The 23,296-nt window shown below is 39.6% G+C and overlaps 1 protein-coding gene across 12 annotated transcripts in view; it reads left to right on the top strand.

The window, feature by feature from the left end:
- The window catches only part of arid1b (AT-rich interactive domain 1B), a 609,086-nt gene that overhangs the window by 450,308 nt on the left and 135,482 nt on the right, over positions 1–23,296 (top strand). For 5 of the 12 annotated variants that reach the window (XM_060831573.1, XM_060831574.1, XM_060831575.1 and 2 more), the window contains 3 exons: positions 714–821; positions 9,816–10,155; positions 17,053–17,181. In XM_060831573.1, coding sequence (XP_060687556.1) covers positions 714–821; positions 9,816–10,155; positions 17,053–17,181 — 577 coding nt within the window. The remainder of the gene's footprint in view (positions 1–713; positions 822–9,815; positions 10,156–17,052; positions 17,182–23,296) is intronic. The other 7 variants (XM_060831578.1, XM_060831579.1, XM_060831585.1 and 4 more) reach the window with 3 other exon arrangements.

A 23,296-nucleotide genomic window follows, 5' to 3' on the forward strand; every position in this document is an offset into this window, starting at 1 on the left:
AAACATCACCTGCTTAGGATTTTAGTTAAATTATTATCTTTAATCGGTGTTATCTTCAAGATCAGTAGAGCTCAGCTGTACACCTTAATCAGTTTTAAATTAGCGCCATTTCTGTGTCATTATCACATTGTTTGAATGGTTGAATATGGCTTGAATGCCTTACAACAGCATAACAAGACCCTGAGAGGAATGAAGTCAACATTTTTTAACCTTCCGAATTATTCTGTGATGTTCTATGATGGATTTTGTTCATTGATATCAAGCATGTGAACTTGTCTAACTCCCATTTCCTGTGTTTCTTCATCTGTGACTAATGTCACTTCCAAATTATCTTCTAATTCTGTTTTTTTGCAAAAGCCTGCCTCTTGTGGACACAATTAGCAAAACTCAGTTACAAAGTAATTACCTACTCTGTCCAATTCCTTGTCTCCAAGGTGCCAGTGTGAATGTTGCAGGAAATGGAGGGGAGAATTGTGGCAAATTCAAATAGAGATATGTTGAAAAGGATAACTAGAACATTAGTGAGGGTCAAATATAAGTTTAGAAAGGAGGAAAAATTAATTCCAGATTTTCTGACCTGTCTTTTTGCTGCCTCTCATTCATTTGAATCTGACAAGAGGACTGTAGGAGAACATTTTTAATAATTTGGCAGCTGAGTTGTGAAGGAGATTATGCCATGGCCCTTGTGTTTATTGTGGATTCTCCTGGAGCAGGTTGTGCCATGTCAGTTAAAAGAAATGGCAGCACTCATGGATCGGAAGGAAAGGACAGGGGCACTGTCGGTCTCGATATAGTAAAGAACGTCGACGGAAACCCTGGAGGTAAGAACCTGAACAAGAAAAGAAAGGAGTTGAGCAGTTGGAAAAAAACAGAATGCAGAGCAGGAAGGGGAGGGAGGACACTAACTGAGTAAAGCAAATAAGTTAGATCATGTTGAAAATGCGAAATAAGAAGAAATGGGGAGATTGGGGAACAACCTAAGGACTGGAACTAACTTAAAATTACAATTATGAAGCAATTCCATTATTCAGTTAATCTTAGTATCCTAACATACGATTTGCAACTATGAGTTAGATATTTTAGACAGTGGCTACCTCAGTTCTGCCTATTGCAAACTACTGGAAAATGCAGTCTTGAAAAAAACAATTTTTTCAGGAATGATACATCAGATCTCTCTTGGTGGACTATGAGAGGCAGCAAAAAAATGCAGGACCCTAGCCAAAAAAGCTTTTGCATAAATAATTGGTAGGTATGCCGTCTGTTACTCTGCATTCAGAAGGCCTTAAGTCAAATTACTTGATGGTTCACTTTTCCAGCCTTGAAATCAAATTATTAGATGATTCAGTTTTTGAGTGTAGAAATTGCTATTGGATATTCTGATTGGATTGTTGCTAAATGGCAAAACCAAATTTTCTAGTGTAAATCTCAGTTGGGGAAGAATTTTACAATGTAAATTCTCCTTATTGCAGTTGCTTTCAATTAATTGGTCATATTAAGCATATTTGTTTGCAATTGCATTTTAGTGTATATGGTGAAGAATTGAGTTGACACTGCACAAATTCACATCACATCAGTCACTTGAGCATCATTTATATGATAGTTTTAATTTGGAGTCCAATAACTTGAACCTGGTTCCTCGTGTTTATCACATTGCTAGATTTAGAGACTCAATGTCCAAATTCTGATTAGTATCCAGGGCTTAAATTTATGGATTACTTAAAAGTGATAAGTCCTTGAGCTGAACTTAGTTGCCCCAAAATTCTGCTCTGTTCCAATTCTCGGTTTAAATTTCACCAAGTGAGCAAGGTGTGCCACAAATCTTTCACCAATTCCCTTCACTAACTTGCTGTTTCTGGGTTTCTCCTTATGGATTTAAGATCCTATATATTATATTAAGTAGAGCAGTGCCAATTACTCCACTAAGCACTCTCAGCATCTTAGGTTGAATACCTGGTTATACAATAACCTAAAGTATAACATTTCTGTTGTGGTCTGAATCTGTGCTCACAGCTTTTGTACATGTAATTACCTCCCAGTTGTTTTGAAGACAGAGAAAGTACCTGGTGAAGTATAGTCAGGTATCAATTAAATTGCTTTATTTCACAATATCCGAGAATAGACAAATATGCATGGTAGGATTGACATAATTAATCAGTGTGTGTAACATTACAAAATAATGACATGTTATGATGTCTTTCATCATCTTGCTTGACTTAAAATAATTTTCTAATTATTACTGTGCATTTTCATTCTGAATTTAGCAAAGACCTGGTAGATTTGTGTTATAAAGCTCAACTGACCACTTTTGTCCCTATCTCTCTATTTTCCTATGTTTAAATCTCAAGCTTAAGCGAAACAACCTCTGATAATTATTTGTGAATAGGCTTGTTCCAGTACAATGGGTATGAGCAGTTTATTGATCATGGAGATATAAACTGTGTGCAACTTTAAGAAAGCAATATAAAATGCCCATTCACACCATTTCAGCTACCTTCTGTCATAGTACCTATGATCCCATAGAGACCGATAACTCGGCACAAACAAATTGCATTTCCAATGAATAAATCATACAAGGTTTCAAGTTTTAAGATTTCATCGTAACAAACTAAAAGCAACATTAACTGAATGTTATTTGATGGGCAGTTAATTAAACTACAAAGGATAGCACTCGAGAGCATGATACCAATGTACAAGGAACCACATACAGAAGAACAATGTGTAAAAGTGCAGTCATTAGAAGAGATTCCATAATGAGATAATTAGGTGCATTGAGTCCTCTGGTGTCAGCGTAAAGGACATCACTGGGACAATAGATTATTTGTGAATGTTGATACCAAAGAGGCACAATAGGGGTGAGGAGAAAGGGAGGCAGTTCAAGATAAGCCCTTGAAGATGATAATCACTGCATTTCACCCAGTGGTACGCACTAGTAAAAGTAGATATGGAAGGCAGAGAGGACTGATGGTTTGAGACTTGATACAGGAGATATGGCTTCAGATTCTTAGGAGCTTTGGGACCAGTTTTGGAATAGGAGACATCTGTCCAAAGGGATGGGTTACACCTCAGCAGGAGTGGACCAGAGAAGGTTAACTAGTCTTGTTGGGAAGAGTTTTTAAACTAAATTGTTGAAGGAGAAGTATGGAAAAAAATAAAATTGAATAAGGTTCATAAAGGAATGCATAGGTAGTTGTTTGATAGTGGTTTTTTTTCTCTATCTTATAAAGTACTGGTTGCATACTAAGTAGGATTGAAGGCCATACATTCTAAAACTGCCTTTGGCTGTTTATAAAAGCACAAAGTATAAGATTATCAGCTTCAAATGCAAAAAGCCACGTGGGAATACATTGTGACGGAAACAGAAACCTGGGTTCAAGACAGTGAGGATTGAACACTCAATAATATCATATACAAAGTGTTCATGAAAATTTCTTTGTCCAGTGTATTTTTGGTCCAACTGAGTAGGAGGCATGACTGGATATGGTGCTGGGAAATGAGGTAGCCAAGTGGACCAGATATCTATGGGAAAGCATTTGGATGACAATTATTGTCTCGTAAGATTAAGATTGGTAATGGGATAACCACTGTTTTGAATATGCGTCTAAGTATTTTTCTTCTGTTGCTTGTAATTCTTGGGAGCTACAGTGTTGTGGCCCATTTAAATAATGTTCTGATGCAGCTCTATTTGTGGGTGTTGAGATGATTGCTCCTGTAGTTGAGTGTCTGGTCTGTGTGTTTGCTTTACTGTAAACGCTAGTCTGCAGTTCTCCATTGACTGATCATTCCACCATGACACCTAGGAAGGGGAGTCTGTTGATGTTCTCGTCTTTGGTAAAATTTATGCCAGTAAGGATATTGTTAACAATATTGTAGGTTTATTCTAATTTGTTCCATTTTGTGATGACAAAGGTGTCATCCACATAGCAGACCCAAAGTTTAGATTGTATTGTGGAGAGGACTGTTTGTTCTAGTCTCTGCATTACTACTTCTGCTGACAATCCTGATATTGGTGATCCCATGGGTGTTCCATTGATTTATTTGTAGGTCTTGTCATTGACAGTGAAGTGAATAGTGAGGAACAGGTCTATTCACTTGAGGATGCTGTCCTTGCTGATGGAGTTGGTGCCGTCTGATGTTTGTGTCTTTGTTCGTTTAGTAGTAAGGTCAGTGTTTCCTTGGCCAGGCTGATGTTAATTAGTGTGACTAGGGCTGTTACATCGAAGGAGATCATGACTTTGTCCTCTTCTATCTTGGTGTCTTTGGTGTTCAGGAATTCTTGGGTGGAGTGGTTTGCATGGCATGCATCTTCTACTAGGTATTTGTTTGTGCTGAAGTTCCTTTGCTAGTCTGTATGTCAATGTACCAAGAAGTGGGTCTGAGGGGAGGCCCCTGTTTTGTGTACCTTAGGTAATCTGTAAAAATTGAGTGTATCGGATCCATCCGGTTTCATTCTTTTGAGGTCTGTCTTGTTAATTTTGCTTGATTGGTGGAGTTTCTTCAGTGATGTTGTGATACAATTTTCTAGCTGTGTAGTCTGGTCCATCATCACCTGTTGTTAGGTTTTGGTATCTGAGTAGTGAGTTCACCTTTTCAATGTAGGATGTTTAGGATGGCAGTCTAGTGGGTGGCACTGAGTCGGACAAATATATTAAGGACAAAAGGTTAACTAGGGAGAGAATTGGGCCCTTCAAAGATCAGCAAGGCGACCTTTGTATGGAGCCTCAGAAAATGGGGGACATACTGAATGAATATTTTGCATCAGTATTTACTGTGGAAAAGGGTATGGAAGATCTAGACTGTAGGAAATAGATGGTGACATCTTGCAAAATGTCCAGATTACAGAGGAGGAAGTGCTGGATGTCTTGGAACGGTTAAAAGTGGATAAATCCCCAGGACCTAATCAGGTGTACCCCGAGAACTCTGTGGGAAGGTAGAGAAGTGATTGCTGGGCCTCTTGCTAAGGTATTTGCATCATCGATAGTCACAGGTGAGGTGCCGGAAGACTGGAGATTGGCCAACCTGGTGCCACTGTTTAAGAAGGGAATCCAGGGAACTATAGACCGGTAAGCCTGACCTCGATGGTGGGCAAGTTGTTGGAGAGAATCCTGAGGGACAGGATGTACATGTATTTGGAAAGGCAAGGATTAGGGATAGTCAATATGGTTTTGTGCATGGGAAATCACAGACTTGATTGAGTTTTTTGAAGAAGTAACGAAGAAGATTGCTGAGGGCAGAGCAGTAGATGTGATCTATATTGACTTCAGTAAGGCATTTGACAAGGTTCCCCACGGGAGACTGATTAGCAAGGTTAGATCTCTTGGAATAAAGGGAGAACTAGCCATTTGGATACAGAATTGATTCAAAGGTTGAAGACAGAGGGTGGTGGTGGAGGTTGTTTTTCAGACTGGAGGCCTGTGACCAGTGGTGTACCACAAGGATCGGTGCTGGGTCCTCTACTTTTTTTGTCACTTAAATAAATGATTTGGATGCGAGCATAACAGGTACAGTTAGTAAGTTTGCAGATGACACCAAAATTGGAGGTGTAGTGGACAGCGAAGAGGGTTACCTCAGATTACAACAGGATCTTGACCAGATGGGCCAATGGGCTGAGAAGTGGCAGCTGGAGTTTAATTCAGATAAATGCGAGGTGCTGCGTTTTGGAAAAGCAAATCTTAGCAGGACGCATACACTTAATGGTAAGGTTCTAGGGCGTGTTGCTGAACAAAGAGACCTTGGAGTGCAGGTTCATAGCTCCTTGAAAGTGGAGTCGCAGGTAGATAGGATAGTGAAGAAGGCGTTTGGTATGCTTTGTTTTATTGGTCAAAGTATTGAATACAGGAGTTAGGAGGTCATGTTGCGGCTGTACAGGACATTTTTAGGCCACTGTTGGAATATTGCATGCAATTCTTGTCTCCTTCCTATCCGAAAGGTGTTGTGAAACTTGAAAGGGTTCAGAAATGATTTACAAGGGCGTTGCCAGGGTTTGAGGTTTTGAGCTATAGGGAGAGGTTGAACAGGCTGGGGCTGTTTTCCCTGGAGCGTCGGACGCTGAGGGATGACCTTATACAGATTTGCAAAATTATGAGGGCTATGGATAGGATAAATAGACAATGTCTTTTCCCTGGGGCCGGGGAGTCCAGAGCTATAGGGCAAAGGTTTAGGGTGAGAGAGGAAAGATATAAAAGAGATCTACAGGGCAACCTTTTCATGCAGAGGGTAGTACGTGTATGGAATGAGCTGCCAGAGGATGTGGTGGAGGCTGGTACAATTGCAACATTTAAGAGACATTTGGATGGGTATATGAATAGGAAGGGTTTGGAGGGATATGGGCCGGGTGCTAGCAGGTGGGACTAGATTGGGTTGGGATATCTGGTCAGCATGGACGGATTGGACCGAAGGGTCTGTTTCCATGCTGTATATCTCTATGACTCTATGTTCTATATATTCCACCTCCTCCTCCACAGTAAACACTGATGCAAAATACTCATTTAGTATCTTCCCCCATCTCCTGCAGTTCCACACATATCTTTGCTTATCTTTGAGGGAGTTGAAAATGTGTTACTGGAAAAGTGCAGCAGGTTAGGCAGCATCCAAGGAACAGGAGATTCGATGTTTCGGGCATAAGCCCTCCTTCAGGAATGAGGAAAGTGTGTCCAGCAGGCTAAGATAAAAGATAGGGAGGAGGGACTTCGGGGAAGGGTGATGGAGATGCGATAGGTGGAAGGAGGTCAAGGTGAGGGTGATAGGCCGGAGTGGGGTAGGGGCGGAGAGGCCAAGAAGAAGATTGCAGGTTAGGAAGGCGGTGCTGAGTTCGAGAGATTTGACTGAGACAAGGTGGGGGGAGGGGAAATGAGGAAACTGGAGAAATCTGAGTTCATCCCTTGTGGTTGGAGGGTTCCTAGGCGGAAGATGAGGCGCTCTTCCTCCAACCGTCGTGTTGTTATGGTCTGGCGATGGAGGAGTCCAAGGACCTGCATGTCCTTGGTTGAGTGGGAGGGGGAGTTAAAGTGTTGAGCCACGGGGTGGTTGGGTTGGTTGGTCCGGGTGTCCCAGAGGTGTTCTCTGGAACGTTCCGCAAGTAGACAGGCTGTCTCCCCAATATAGAGGAGGCCACATCGGGTGCAGTGGATGCAATAGATGATGTGTGTGGAGGTGCAGGTGAATTTGTGGCGGATATGGAAGGATCCCTTGAGGCCTTGGAGAGAAGTAAGGGAGGAGGTGTGGGCGCAAATTTTGCATTTCTTGCGGTTGCAGGGGAAGGTGCCGGGAGTGGAGGTTGAGTTGATGGGGGGTGTGGACCTGACGAGGGAGTCACGAGGGAGTGGTCCTTTCGGAACGCTGATAGGGGAGGGGAGGGAAATATATCTCTGGTGGTGGGGTCCGTTTGGAGGTGGCGGATATGACGGCGGATGATACGCTGTATATGGAGGTTGGTGGGGTGGTAGGTGAGAACCAGTGGGGTTCTGTCCTGGTGGCGGTTGGAGGGGTGGGGCTCAAGGGCGGAAGAGTGGGAAGTGGAGGAGATGCGGTGGAGGGCATCGTCGATCACGTCTGGGAGGAATCTGCGGTCCTTGAAGAAGGAGGCCATCTGGGCTGTACGGTATTGGAACTGGTCCTCCTGGGAGCAGATTCGGCGGAGACGAAGGAATTGGGAATATGGGATGGCGTCTTTACAGGGGGCAGGGTGGGAGGAGGTGTAGTCTAGGTAGCTGTGGGAGTCAGTCGGTTTATAGTAGACGTCCGTGTTGATTCGGTCGCCCGAGATAGAAATAGAAAGGTCTAGGAAGTGGAGGGAGGAGTCTGAGACCGTACAGGTGAATTTGAGGTCGGGGTGGAAGGTGTTAATAAAATGGATGAACTGTTCAACCTCCTTGTGGGAGCACGAGGCAGGGACTCTATCACCTCCTCAGTCACCCTTTTGTCCTTCGTTATTTGTAGAATCCCTTTGGATTCTCTTTAACCCTCTTTGCCAAAGCTATCTCATGTCCCCCTTTTGCCCTCTTGATTTCCCTCTTAAGTATATACTCTTACTGCCTTTATACTTTTTTTTAGGGATTCACTCGATCCCTGCTGTTGAGACCTGACATATGCTTCCTTCTTTTTCTTCACTAAAGTCTCACTTTCACTAGTCATCTATCATCCCCCATAGCTACCAGCCTTGCCTTTCACTCTAACAGGAAGATACTGTGTCTGAACTCTCGTTATCTCATTTTTGAAGGCTTCCCATCTTCCTGCCATCGTTTTACTTGCGAACATCCAACTTCAATCAACATTCGAAAGTTCTTGCGAATTGGTTTAAATTGACCTTCCTCCATTTAGGTGTCAGATGAATTCTTCACAAAAGATCCAGGCCAAAACCTAAAGTTAGCAGAGAATGTAATGAGAAAAAATATACTTTATATGAAAGACTTTATATGGCTGTTTATATGAAAGAATACTCAAATATTTCCTATTGGTCTTAAATAGCAAGCAGGGAGCAAGAAGTAGGTGGGGCCTGTTAAGTCAGGGAGGCTAACATGGGTGATTTTATAAACATATTCAGACATATTCTGATACACCTCTAGAGCAGATGGGACTTGAACCTAGACCTTTTGTCTCAGAAATAGGAACGCTGGTCTGCAAGAGTCCCGCAGGGTTTCGGGGAGACGCAGAAAATCAGAATATTTAATGAGTACTTTAGCAAAATATTGTGGAAGTTGGAAGACTAAAAAAAACAAAAAGCTGGAAATATTCAGTTTGCTAGACAGTTTCTGTGGAGAGAAACTGAGTTAACATTTCTGAAATAAAATCAGACATTGGAGGAGAACCTCAGCAGGTCTGGCCGCATCTGCAAAAGAAAGCAGCGTCAGTGTTTCGGATCTAGTTAGTTCTGAAGAAGGGTCACTAAACCTGAAATGTTGACTCTGCTTTCTGTGCACAGATGTTGCCAGACCTATTGAGATTCTCCAGAAATTTATCTTTGGATACTAGAAATCTAGAAGTATCCAAGCAGAATAAACCACCATCGCTCGTGCAGTGTCATAGACTTGTAACAATTTTTCCAGGGAAGGAAGAGTTCATAGCAAGAGGCAGTAATGTTCATAAAGTTTCTTTACCCCCACCATCCCTCCCATTTTGTCTATCCAGGAGCTGGTAAAAATACTGCATTTATATCACATAATGTTTTGCAACTTTGACTGTCCATTTTCCATCCATAGTCTCTCTTTTTTACTAACTTCTCAAGTTGCTGAACTATTATCTGAAGTCATGCTTTTTTTTTAACTGTAAATATGTGTTCAGGTTTGGTTTGATTTTTTTTTCCTCCCCAGCAGTTAGGTTGTCCAGTTAGATTTGATTTTCATAATGATATGATTTTTGTGGTAAGCTCTAGGTTTGTGACAACAGAAGCTGTGAATATGGCATGGAAATAGAGTTCCTCTTCATGAGTAAAAATGGGGAGTGCAGCATGATAGTTCACTTTAGAAATTTAACACTATTTCAATTGAGGAACTTTGCACTTTTGAAATTCTTGCTATAAATGTGTTCTTTAAATATTCCTTTAAACAAAGCAAGGAAAGTTCGAAACTTAAGTTTAAGTATTTGACTTTAAAGCTGAGGTTCTTCAGGAATTGTTTTAAGATTTAAAGCCGAGAAGCTGTTCCCAGGTCTCAGTTCTTCAAAACATTAGTTGATGGCTCTGTTTGTTGTAATATGAAGTTTGTATAGGAGTCATAACTAGTTTATATGGAGAACAGTTATGACATCTCACTTTTCCAACCTTAGATGACTCATAACTGGCTGTCATACAAGCAATTTGTTTCAATTATGTTTTGTTTTAGGTAATTATCCAAGACCGCCAAATTATGGTGTAATACCGAGCACCAACTACAGTGGTCCAGGCCCAGGCATGGGTAGCAACATAAGTGTGAATATGAGCAACCAGATGCATGGTCAGGGTCCAGCTCAACCTTGCAGTAACATGACTATGGGGAGAATGCCATCATCAGGGATGTCGAACTGGCCGTACTCTGGCAACATGGGAAATATGACCCCAAACTCTCCAAACATGTCACAGCAGGTTGGCGCAGGAATGGGTCCACCCATGGCAACTGTAAATCGCAAGGCGCAGGAGGCTGCTGCTGCAGTGATGCAGGCTGCAGCAAACTCTGCTCAAAACAGGTATGCCAAAAAAAAGCTTGGTCTCTGAACACAGGACTAGAATCTCTATACTTTTTAACGTAACCAATCTAATGAAAAGGCATTAATGAAAACAGTATTGTTAGATTTTCATTTAAACTCTGCATAAACATCAATCCTAAATTGCTGCTGCTTTCTCTGATTATATGTGTGTGGCTGATATTTAGACAGAGTACTATTTAGTCACACTTTGAAAAGCTAGCTTTAACTTTAAAATTTATACTTTATATTTGTGCTTTGTTAAATTTGAGTATGTAATGTGGGAAAAAAAAAGCAATTGAATGATGCTGAACAACATATGTGTGAATAGATTTAAGTTGTTGGGTCTCAAGTATTTTAAACCTTAGCTGCAAAAAAATAATTTCTACCTTGATGCAGTCAGATGCAGCAAGTTTTTCAGTTTTGTTAGCTCTCAGCTGAAACACAGTGCAGTGTATTTGAGGCATTTCATTTGGGAGGAAAGATATACTTGACCTGGCATGCAGTTTCTCTGTTATTCTTTCTTGGCTAATCCTAAGCAATATTGTTATCATTCAGTAGAAGAGCTTATTAAAGACTTGGTTGAGTGTTCTTGTCCCTATCACTGGGCTGGAAGGCTTGACTTCAAGTTCCACCTGCTCCAGAGGTGTGTCATAACACATCTGATTCGATTGATTAAAATGGCTATTAGAGACTTGCTTTCACGTCATCCTTTTGGCTAAGGGTGAGAAGAGAGACTGAAAATACATGGGCATGATTTTTCTTGACACAAAAACAGAAATTGCTGGAAAATTCAGCAGGTCTGGCAGCATCTGTGGAGAGAACATTCTGAAGAAGGATCACTAGACCCGAAACATTAAATCTGATTTCTTTCCATAGACGTTGCTAGACCTGCTAAGTTTTTTACAGCAATTTCTGTTTTTGTTTGTGATTTCCAACAGCTGCTGTTCTTTTGGTTTTTATGATTTTTCCTTGATTTACTTTATCCTTATTGTGCTGTGATAAATTGACATGTGGATGATCGCTGCAAAAAACTGAAGATAAGTAGATGCCTTAATGCAACTTGTCTGCCTTCCAAATGAAATTGTCTTAACAATGATAGTGGTGTTTGTTAAATAAAATTTGTTTTGACTAAATGTCATAATTTTATTTAAATTCCAAAACACACTATAAAATGCTTTTCCATTCAGATAGTCAGCCATGGAGTTGATATTTCCCACTGGGTGTTTCTCTCCAGCAGAAAGTTATAGAAGCAACTTATAATAGAAGTCATTCATCTCCACATATTCTCTGCTTTTAGTCATCTCAGCATAATGAAATGTCCTCCCTCTTGAAATGCTATCCCATTTGCTTTGTAAATCTTATACAGCTATGTGTTTCTTCAGATTCTGGTAGCAAATGACGACAAAATTACTTTAGCATATCCCATAATTCAGTTGTGACTAGTGGTGTTCTCTGCTTAGAAATGCATATATTTATAAAAATTTGGTAGAGTTGAATTAAAACGGCATGCATCTCAGACTTTTTGATTAGAAACAAAGCAATAATCACAAAATCCCAGTAAATGAATAATTTTATTTGAAAAATTCTTTCCAAAAATGTTTTGGCTTCATCTCTCTGCAAGAAAACAGTTAAAATAATACACGAAATTTAATATTCAATTAACATTTAAGGGGCTTCCTTCCTTTTCATTTTCCATCTCAATCAGCTTTTTTGCGAGTTAGATTGATTTACTACAATGCTGGTAGATCACTTTCATTAACCATTTTTTTTGGTTTGGCAAATGGTTTTACAGCTGGCTGCCAATCCTCCCCATTTATTTGGGCTGGGTGCAGGCACCAATGCATGGTAGGCTGCATTGGTGACTTCGTTCTTTCATAGCCAACAAAATGAACTGGAGCTTGAATCCAGACTTTCAAGCTCAGAAAATAGAACTAACCACTAACCACTGAGCCAGAGTAGCACTCATTTCTTAAAAATGTTTCTAATAATCTGTATTTCTAGGCAAATTTTGTTTAATATTTAATATGAATTAAGTAACAGGGCTGATTTGTGAATAAACCCAATTCTAAGAATCTCAGTTTAATTACAAGAATGAATTGTGTTCAGTGCACATTTATTCTAAATAAGTGGCCTATATAAGTGTAGTAGTTACAAGTACTAATAAGTTATAAGTGCGTAATGTAGTTATAAGTGGCCTATAACTACATTACGAAAAATGTTGAAACTCTTTAATTATTAGAAATCATTACTAATTAAAAATCCCGGGATGTCCAGATCTGTTGAAGGTAGCTGTCTCAGATACAAGCAGATATAAATTATGGGAAGTACTGATGGAGTCAAGTTGTGGAGTTAATTGTAATGCATTAAAATTATTTCCAAATATCTTTACCCTTTTAGTTTAACAGTTCTTGTTATTTCAAACCCCTTTCTGCTTGTGCGGTATCCTTTGTTGAATAATGTCAGACACAGAGCTTAGTATTTCCCATTTCTGTTTATTGGCTCATGGGAGCTTGGTTCTACAAGATAGAACAATCCTTTCTTTCTCAGATAATCTAATCTATCGCAGGTCGCCTGATTTGAAATCAAAAATTTATTCTTCTGAATCCTAAAAATTAGCAGAATTAATATAGCTACTTATTGGCTAAAATATTTCCTAATAATATCAATTTCTTTGTCTCTAAATAATTATTATATGCTATTTTTTGACTAAGTGTTTCAGTTCTAATAAAAAGAACTCTTCCTTGAATTGGTCGTTCTTTAATAACTGAAGATTAGAATTTATTTTGGCAATATTGAAATATTCCTAAAGTAATTTTGTGCAGTTGTTCATTTGAAACAGCTGTTGAATAGCGTTCCAGTTCTGTTTTTTGTAGTTACATTGAACAGTTATGTTTTACTATGTGAGAAATGATATGTAACTGTTAGTGTAACATTTTGCTCCCACAGTTACACAGTTGATGATCATTAGTAATATTGGTCAAATGTTTAATTAGCTGACAGTTGATGCACAATGCACAACAATAAGGAATGTATGCTGAATAGAGATTGTACAATGTAACAGTCATTAAGGCACTGCATTGTTTGATTTATTCAACAATATTTTCTGCTGATGCATCCTATAGACTACAATGGCTAGCAAACAGTATAAAATATATCTTAAACAATTAATAATGTAGTCTGCAAGCTAAGCAACTCACTTGGGGCTTTGGAGTGGACAATTCAGATGTGGTGATTCCTTGATATCTTACATTGGGGACAGAGAAACTTGTGGAAGCAAAGACTTGTGCAAGAAATGGTTAGACTCGAGGTTCACTTTCATCTGTGTAAGCTATCTGGGTTAATGGCTTAGCTAGAGTAGTGAGGGAATGAGAAAAGTATTAAATTAATAATAACTTGTGTGGACATCCCAGCATTTCAGATCAGAAACAATTTTGGTGTCATGCCATTGCAAAACATTCAAAAGTTCTGTTTTTTTTTTACAGTTTAATCCCCTTTTAAATGTTCACTGTAGTTTTCTCTATAGTCAAAGAAAATATGACTATAGTTAATATTAACCATATTGAATTCCTTTGTGTTAAATATGTAAAATTATAAATGTTTATTGATGTTTTTAAATGTACAATTTGTAATTTTCACAATTAAGCAAATTGTACTTGCATTAAAATATAAATGATGGAGCATTCAATTAACATATGGAAAATAATTTTAAACTGTGTAGTAAGGTGATTAAAATTAGGATAAGCAACCAAGACACACTTTCTGAAGTAGCTGTGAAATTGCAGTACCTCAAATGTTAACTTTTTAATTTGAATACTTGAGTGGTTTGCTGGGAACTGTATGTGACTGAGATTCTTGTCAACATCGAGGAAAAGTCCTGGATTTTTATGGTTTAGTGAGACTAAAATCTTAAAGGGTTACATGGGGTTTTATGCAAGTTAGAGTCAAGAAACTGTTTATTTAACTCATTTATACATTACATCAAGACAAACTGTAACCAATTGATGTACATATTTTAGATTTACTGTTTCATGGATCATGTTCTAAGCATTTTTGTTGGTCTATTTTAATGTTTGAGTATTGGATTCTTTTAGAGGATGTAAGATATTGTTATATTTTCTTCATGAAAGACGTTTTGCAAACCATAATTGAAAAGTTTTTAAATATAAATATTTTGAATTGGCAGCTTAATAATAATTTTATGCAGTTGAAAATCTAGCATCCATTTTGTAAGCTCAAACCTATCCCGAAAGTAGAAGACTCTGCATTGCACAGGGTATCCTGCTGACATGACCTTTGGAATTAATGACTTGGAGTTTGTGGATAGCAGGAAGCTTTGACTTCAGTTGCTATTGATTAGATCTATTTGTCTGTGGTATGGTGTGTGCTTTGATTCACCTTTCTGTCCTTTTTATTCTTCTTCCACAGAAGTGATGACTGTCCTGGCACTAAATGGTCTCATATGACTTATGTAGATTGCTGTGCTTTCTAAGTGGAGTCCGACCAGGGGTTTAGAGGGAGACAGCAGAGAACTGAGTTTCAGCAAATTCCAAACAATCCTGTCCTGATGCTGACTGGTGATGTCACAACAGGAACCATTAGGCCAACCCAACTGATTTTCATTCACATTATTCTACAGTATTGCAATTAATTATAGGAACAAATTGAGTTGCGACCTTTGTGGCCTGGACAGCTCAGCACCAGCACATTGTATTTAACTAGTTAAGGCATCAGGGAAATGAATTTCATGAAATGTAAATAATGCATACCTGTGATAGTACCAGAAATCAGGGTGATTATCCTGTTTAAAGCACTGGCTGTGTGAAATTACATTTGGAAAATAAGTATTCTAAATATTCTAAATGGAATCACCCATGATAAATTAAAAAAACACCAAAATAGAACATGCTTCGGGTTGCAGCAGCGTATACTCAGAAAACTTTCCATGGCCAGATTTCCTTTGAATGAACTAGATGCTGAACTAGAACGCTACTGGAACAAATTAAATTTAAAACAATAGCTGATAAATAGATTGAATAACAGAGCACTTGAAAAACAGTGACAACGTTATTCTTGATAAATCTGGTGGAATTTTCAAGACTGTACCTAGTAGAACTGTTAAGGGCCAGCCATTGGATGATTTACTTGGACTTTCAGAAGGCTTTTGATCAGGCTCCACCTAAGCAATAAATTATAATGTAAAATTAAAGTATATGGGTTTTGGAATAGAGTACTGATATGGATACAGAACTGGTTGACGAGAGTAAATAAAGAATAAGGTTAAATGGTGATTTTCTGATTTGGGAAGTGACGAATGTGATGTTGCATGGGTCTGTGCTTGGACCCCAGCAATGCACAATCTATATTACTGATCTAGATGAGGGAACTAAATGTAATATCTCTACGTTTGCAGATGAACGTAGTTTAATAGGAGGATGAACAGTGATGAGGATATGGAGATGCTACAGTGAGTTGACAAATACATGACAGATGAAGTATAACGTGCGTAAATATGAGGTTATCCATTTTAATAGCAAAAACAGGAAGCAAGAAAGCAAGATTATTATCTAAATAGGGATAGATTGGGAAAGGGGAAGGTGCAGTGAGACCTGGTTGTCCTTTTACACAAGTTATTGAAAGTAAGCATGCGGGTACAACAAGCATCGAAGAAGGCAAGTGGTATGTTGGCCCTCATAGTGAGAGGATTCAAGGGTAACAGCAGTATGTCTTGCTACAGTTGTAAAGATTTGGTCTCTTTATCTGAGGAAGGACATTCCAGTTGTGGAGGAACTGCAACAAAGGCTTACCAGACGGATTCCTATACGAAGAGAGATTGGATTGGTTAGGACTATATTCATTGGAATTCTGAAGAATGAGGGTGGAAATCTCACAAAAGCCTATAAAACTCTTAACAGGACTAGACTGGGGAGTCCAGAACCAGTGGTCACAATTTAAGGATACGGGATAGACCATTTAGAAATGAGGTGAAGTGAAATTTCTTCACCCAGAGATTGATGAGGATGTGGGATTCTCTGCCAGTGAAAGCGGTTGAGACCAAAACATTTTTTTATATAAAAGGAGCTGGATATGGTTGTTAGAGATGAAGAATTCAAAGGATCTGGGGAGAAAGTAGGAACAGAGCACTGAGTTGGATGATCAACCATGATCATATTGAATGATCGAGCAGGTTCGAAAGACCAAGGGACAAACTCCTCTTCCTGTTTTTTACGTCGACAAATACTAATAGCCTAGATAGAAGTAGGCGCTACACTGATGTAATGTCTAGAATTATATATGCAAGAATTTCCAAGAGACTGCTGCTCCATGCTGAATTATCCACCTTCCACACGAACAACATACAAGATACCTGCTGGAATTTAAATGCGTGGACATCTAGTAATTCACACGATTGGGGTCTGCTGTGGATCCATCATTGTGCATACCTTAACTGATTAAATACACAATGCGATGGTGATGAGCTGCCATAAACACTCGCTGTGAATAAACAGACAAAGTAGCAAAGAAGTGATGTTATCTTTGAAATTGAACCCCAGCAAACTTTGTACCTTCGGGTGGAAATGTTTTGAGGAGGATGGAGGCTGCAGTTATGATAGGGAATCTAAAGCAAACTCCAATCTGCTTTTGTGATTAATTCACCAATGTGTTAAAATCTTAAAGAATCCAATACTTCAACCTTAAAAAGCTTGTCGTTCTATAAAAGGGAGTATTACTGTACAAGTTAAAAATGGACAAAACAAAATCTCTTTTTGACAGATTATAATATTTTCAGATTTCAGTTTAATTCTTCATGTACATGGGTATTATTGGATGTCTCATGAATCGTAACTAGGTACAGACTGACAGAATAAAAACAAAGGAGCTATTTCTTTCTTGATTTAGGCCACCGTATATTAGGTCGCCTGGTTTTCCCAGTCAAACTGGGCCTGGTGGACGTCCTGTCTTTCCACCACAACATCCCAACTATGGCAACACTCAGGCTCCCATGATGTACCAGCCTGACCAGTACGGGTAGGTAGTTCTATGATCTGCTGTGGAACATGGTGTTTCCTGGCAGGACTTGTAACCCAACTACAAAAGAAAGGGTTGTTGTTTTGTGACTTTTTTTTTGTTCTGTTTTGTTTTGTACTAACCAGAGCTGTGAGAGAATGAAAAAAATCTGCATGTCTCACACCTGCATGGCTTCTGGCATGGCTGCTCCTCATCCTATTTAATGGGGTAGTTGTAAATTGCAAAACAACTTCAAAAAAAAACTAATGCATTCCAAAATTGAAAGATAATCTTACAACAGAGTTATTTGACAGTCCTATTTGTAAGCCTGATTATCCAAAAACTATAGACACTTAAATCTGATTCTCAAACAGGTCCAACTTACTTCAAGCACTGGATTGAAATTTACTTTAGTTACTGTGTATAAAATTAGGCGCAACTGCAATCTTCAGGTCTCATACTGAAAAAATGTCCAGTTTGTTTGCATGGCAGCAATTGTAAAAACTCACCCAAAGATTGAAGGGAGGATGGGAAATATCATTGTTTATTTCCTCCTTCCACATTGAGGGTTCCTGGATGTGCCTCTTTGCCCTGTTTCAGAGTGAAGAAGACAGGATGTTTCTTAACTTTACCTGATGAAGTGACTACAAAACAGTCTTGAGATGATACCCAGACTTTTAAAATTTCCTCTGTAGAATGAAACCAAATCCCTTTCCGAATAGATACTTATCAAGGATCAGTGATAGAGCAAGAATGAAACATAGGCATCACCTTAAAATTCAATGTGTTTTCTTTTTGTTTAATGGAAAAATGTTTTTGTTTAAAATAGCGAATGCAGATGAAGTCATTGGGAAAATTATTTGGAAGTAGTTACTCAACCTGTTAGTCTCAGAGTTAAATCTACAGAGCTGCTTGTTGACTCGAATGTGTAATTTTGCCATTTCCACTTGTGCTCAGGCCACTTGCTGACAGTGTTGTGGTTCTGCTCGCCGAGCTGGAAGTTTTTGCTGCAAACGTTTCGTTCCCTGGCTAGGGAATATCATCAGTGCTGTTGGAGCCTCGTGTGAAGCGCTGCTTTGATGTTTCTTCCGGTATTTATATTGGTCTGTTCTTGCCGCTTCCGGGTGTCAGTTTCAGCTGCAGTGATTTGTATGTGGGGTCCAGGTCGATGTGTCTGTTGATGGACGTTCTTGCCGTTTCCGGGTGTCAGTTTCAGCTGTAGTGGTTTGTATATGGTGTCCAGGTCAATGTGTCTGTTGATGGAGTTTGGGGATGAATGGCATTCATCCCCAAACTCCATCAACAGACACATTGACCTGGACACCATATACAAACCACTACAGCTGAAACTGACACCCGGAAACGGCAAGAACGTCCATCAACAGACACATCGACCTGGACCCCACATACAAATCACTGCAGCTGAAACTGACACCCGGAAGCGGCAAGAACAGACCAATATAAATACCGGAAGAAACATCAAAGCAGCGCTTCACACGAGGCTCCAACAGCACTGATGATGTTCCCTAGCCAGGTAACGAAACGTTTGCAGCAAAAACTTCCAGCTCGGCGAGCAGAACCACAACAACGGATACCCGAGCTACAAATCTTCAATCAGATGCTGACAGTGTCTCCCTCAATGATTGTTATTTGCTATTTTGCCAGTGAAGTAATCAGCAATTATTCTTTTAAGCAATTGATCTTGTAATGGAATGCATTGTTAGAATTCTTAGTAATTGTTACATTTTTTATGAATGATATGACAAGCAAAACTCTGTCTTTAAGAAAATTTTGCACCATTCTTAGATGATGCAAATTAATTCAGGTGCACGTTTGCAGCACTGCCCGTTCCTTTTAACGTGAATCCATTAAATTTATTAACTGCAAACATGACTGATTCCAAACTGTGTACAGTTTAGGAAAGTACATAAATCAATAGTAAGTTTTTAAAAATTGTATGTGATGTGTTTAAAGAGCCTTGCCGAAAAGTTTTTTAAAAAACTCATGTTTGAAATATCTAATAGTTGAGTCGTCAGGTTTTTGATGTGGGAAAAAAATTACAACACTTTTGGCAAGCACCACAAAATGATCATTCCAAGAATTTCCATGCCAAATATGACAACATCTAGATATATAGATAGAAGTTCCAAGACAGACCTTTGAGTCCAACAAGTCCGTGCCTTGTTTATAGTCAGCACTTTTCAATAGGAATGAGTGGAGCACAACTTCTCTCATCATCTTTCATCCCACCTTATCATAATACATTCTGTTTGTTTGTCTGGTACCTTCCCTTAAGTGAATTATTTCTGTCACTTTAACCATATTATTAAGTAGCAAGTTCACATTCCCATCATCCTCTGAGAAAAGAAGTGTCTTTACTTATTGGATTTAGACTTGAGTGTTCTCACCACAAGCCTGTTCCGTTTTCCTGGTACAGGTCATTCAGCTATAATGCGTTTTTGTTAACGTGAATTTGCTGTAACGAGATTGACAAATTAGGAACACTGTTTCTAAAGTATGGATTTTTAAAACGTGTTGGCTGTAATGCAATTATATCATCAATACTTTAAGCCCTGTTACTAAAGCATTGTTTTTCTATAACGCGAGGTTGAACAAGAATGCAAGTATCATGTTATTGAAGAACTACCTGTAGTTACATGTTTTGAATTCCAGTGCTGTCTTTGTAAGTCTTTAACACTTCAGTGTGTTTATAGTCTTTCTCCAATATGGAAACTAGAATATATGGTAGAAATGGGTGGTATTCTCTGGTTACCAGTTATATTCCCCATTTGGTATTTAGTACTGTTGAAGTCATTGTGGTTCTGTTCGCTGAGCTGGGAGTTTTTCTTGCAAACGTTTCGTCCTCTTTCTAGGTGACATCTTCAATGCTTGGGAGCCTCCTGTGAAGCGCTTCTGTGCTGATTCCTCCGGCATTTATACTGGTTTGAATCTGCCGCTTCCGGTTGTCAGTAGCTGTCCGCTGCAGTGGCCGGTATATAGGGTCTAGGTCGATGTGTCTGTTGATCGAATTCGTGGATGAGTGCCATGCTTCTAGGAATTCCCTGGCTGTTCTCTGTTTGGCCTGTCCTATAATAGCGGTGTTGTCCCAATCGAATTCATGTTGTTTGTCATCTGAGTGTATGGCTACTAGAGATAGCTGGTCGTGTCGTTTCGTGGCTAGTTGGTGTTCATGGATGTGGGTTGTTAGCTGTCTTCCTGTTTGTCCTATGTAGTGTTTTGTGCAGTTCTTGCTTGGGATTTTGTAAACTACGTTGGTTTTGCTGCTGCTGGGTATCGGGTCCTTTGTCCTGGTGAGTTGTTGTCTGAGAGTGGCTGTTGGTTTGTGTGCTATGAGTCCTAGTGGTTGCAGCAGTCTGGCTGTCAGTTCAGAAATGCTCCTGATGTATGGGAGTGTGGCCAGTCCCCAGGGAAAGACAAAGAAATGAGGACATGCCACAACCCAAAGGACTGGCCGCACTCCCATACATGAGGAGCATTTCTGAACTGACAGACTGCTGCGACCACTAGGACTCATAGCACACAAACCAACAGCCACTCTCAGACAACAACTCACCAGGACAAAGGACCCGATACCCAGCAGCAGCAAAACCAACGTAGTTTACAAAATCCCATGCAAGGACCTGCACAAAACACTACATAGGACAAACAGGAAGACAGCTAACAACCCGCATCCATGAACACCAACTGGCCACGAAACGACACGACCAGCTATCCCTAGTAGCCATACACTCAGATGACAAACAACATGAATTCGATTAGGACAACACCACTATTATAGGACAGGCCAAACAGAGAACAGCCAGGGAATTCCTAGAAGCATGGCACTCATCCATGAATTCGATCAACAGACACATCGACCTAGACCCTATTAACCGGCCACTGAAGCGGACAGCTACTGACAACCGGAAGCGGCAGATTCAAACCAGTATAAATGCCGGAGGAATCAGCACAGAAGCGCTTCACAGGAGGCTCCCAAGCACTGAAGATGTCACCTAGAAAGGGGACGAAATGTTTGCAAGAAAGACTCCCAGCTCGGCGAACAGAACCACAGCAACGAGCACCCGAGCTACAAATCTTCTCACAAACTTTGGACTGTTGAAGTCAGTGGGACTCAATTTCTAGTGAGGCCATTACATAGCACATCTTCCATCCAAAGCACATTTCCATTCCTGTATCTTTACACCCTAATGTTGATCTTTATGAACTATAGTTTGGTGGTGAATCTTGGACACCTCACAATGCACACATTAAAGACAAAATATTAGATTATAAAGAGGAGAATAACTTTTAGCACTTTTACCCATAGAAGTCAGTAGACACTGCAGTGCATCAGGGAGAGCATATGTTTCCTGAAATCTTTGTACCAGGAGGCAGTTACACCACTTAGGTTTGATTCTTCTAATTTGATTAGCGTTCAGGGACAGAGGATTGTGTTTGCACGGGAGGTGATAAGCAGACTCAATAAGCTATTCAGGCAGGGGTAACTAAAAGAATGTAGTCAAAGTAGGGGTCAATATAGTGAGGAAGCAGCACAAAGTTAAAAACTGGAAGGTTTTGTTCCCTACATGATGGCAGGATTTGGTCTACTCTGAGATGAAGCAGATTTTGCACTGGGATGGGGAGGATATGGTCATCATGGTATGTGTATGGTAGATACTTAAAACATTGGCAGGACAAAATCATTTTGCAAAGTGAATATAAAGAGCTACACGTTATGGTGCAGAAAAATTGGGATACAGGATAAAGATAGACAAAAGTATAAAGAAAATATATAGTACAAACAAGTTTCTGTAACTATTTGAAAAATCAAAGTCAACAAAGTAAGTATTGGTCCTGTCAGAGACATGTGGAACTGATAATTGAAATTAGCGATGGCAGATAAATTGAACAGGTATGTTGCATCAGTCTTCACTACTGAGGGTATAAATGATATCCTAGAAGCATGTAGAAGTCAGGAAAAGGAAGAGGGGGAGGAACTTGAGAAAATTACAAATACCAGAGAAATGGCACTGATGAAATTGCTGGAACTGCAGGCTAACAGTGCGCCAATTCTGACAGATTTCACTCTCGAGGTCTTTTTAAAAAAATGGCTAGTGAGATAGTTGATGCATCCATTTTACTTTTATAAAATCCCCCAGATTTAGATTATGTCCCATTAAATTGGAAGAAAGTAAACATAGCTCTTTTATTCAAAAAGGGAAGAGACAGAAAACAGGAAGCAGCATGGTAATTAGCTTAGCATCTGGCATAGGGAATATGTTAGAAGCTGTTACTAAAGAGCTGAAAGTGGGGCATTTGCGTAAGTTAAAGATAATCATGCAGAGTCAGCATAATTTAGTGAAAGGGAAATTATGTTTCACCAATCTATTGGAATTCTTTGAGTAAGTAACATATTATGGTTAAAAGAAAACTGGGGGATTGGTATGCTTAGATTTTTCAGAAGGCATGTGAAGACGTGCCACATCAAAAATGTAGGAGATAGCATATTGATATGGCTAGAAAACTGGTTGGCTAATAAGAAACAAAGTAGCCAGAATGAGATCTTTTACACGTTGGTAGCATGTAACAAGTTGTCTATCACATTGATCAGCTCAAAGTTTGTGAGAAGATTTGTAGCTCGGGTGCTCGTTGTTGTGGTTCTGTTTGCCGAGCTGGGAATTTGTGTTGCAGACGTTTCGTCCCCTGTCTAGGTGACATCCTCAGTGCTTGGGAGCCTCCTATGAAGCGCTCCTGTGACCTTTCCTCCGGCATTTGTAGTGGTTTGAATCTGCCGCTTCCGGTTGTCAGTTCCAACTATCCACTGCAGTGGTTGGTATAATGGGTCCAGGTGGATGTGCTTATCGATTGAATCTGTGGATGAGTGCCATGCCTCTAGGAATTCCCTGGCTGTTCTCTGTTTGGCTTGTCCTATAATAGTAGTGTTGTCTCAGTCAAACTAATGTTGCTTGTCATCTGCGTGTGTGGCTACTAAGGATAGCTGGTCGTGTTGTTTTCATGGCTAGTTGGTGTTCATGGATGTGGATAGTTAGATGTCTTCCTGTTTGCCCTATGTAGTATTTTGTGCAGTCCTTGCATGGGATTTTGTATACTACATTGGTTTTGCTCATGCTGGGTA

The sequence above is a fragment of the Hemiscyllium ocellatum genome, chromosome 10, assembly GCF_020745735.1.
Source record: "Hemiscyllium ocellatum isolate sHemOce1 chromosome 10, sHemOce1.pat.X.cur, whole genome shotgun sequence".
Classification (NCBI taxonomy): domain Eukaryota; kingdom Metazoa; phylum Chordata; class Chondrichthyes; order Orectolobiformes; family Hemiscylliidae; genus Hemiscyllium; species Hemiscyllium ocellatum.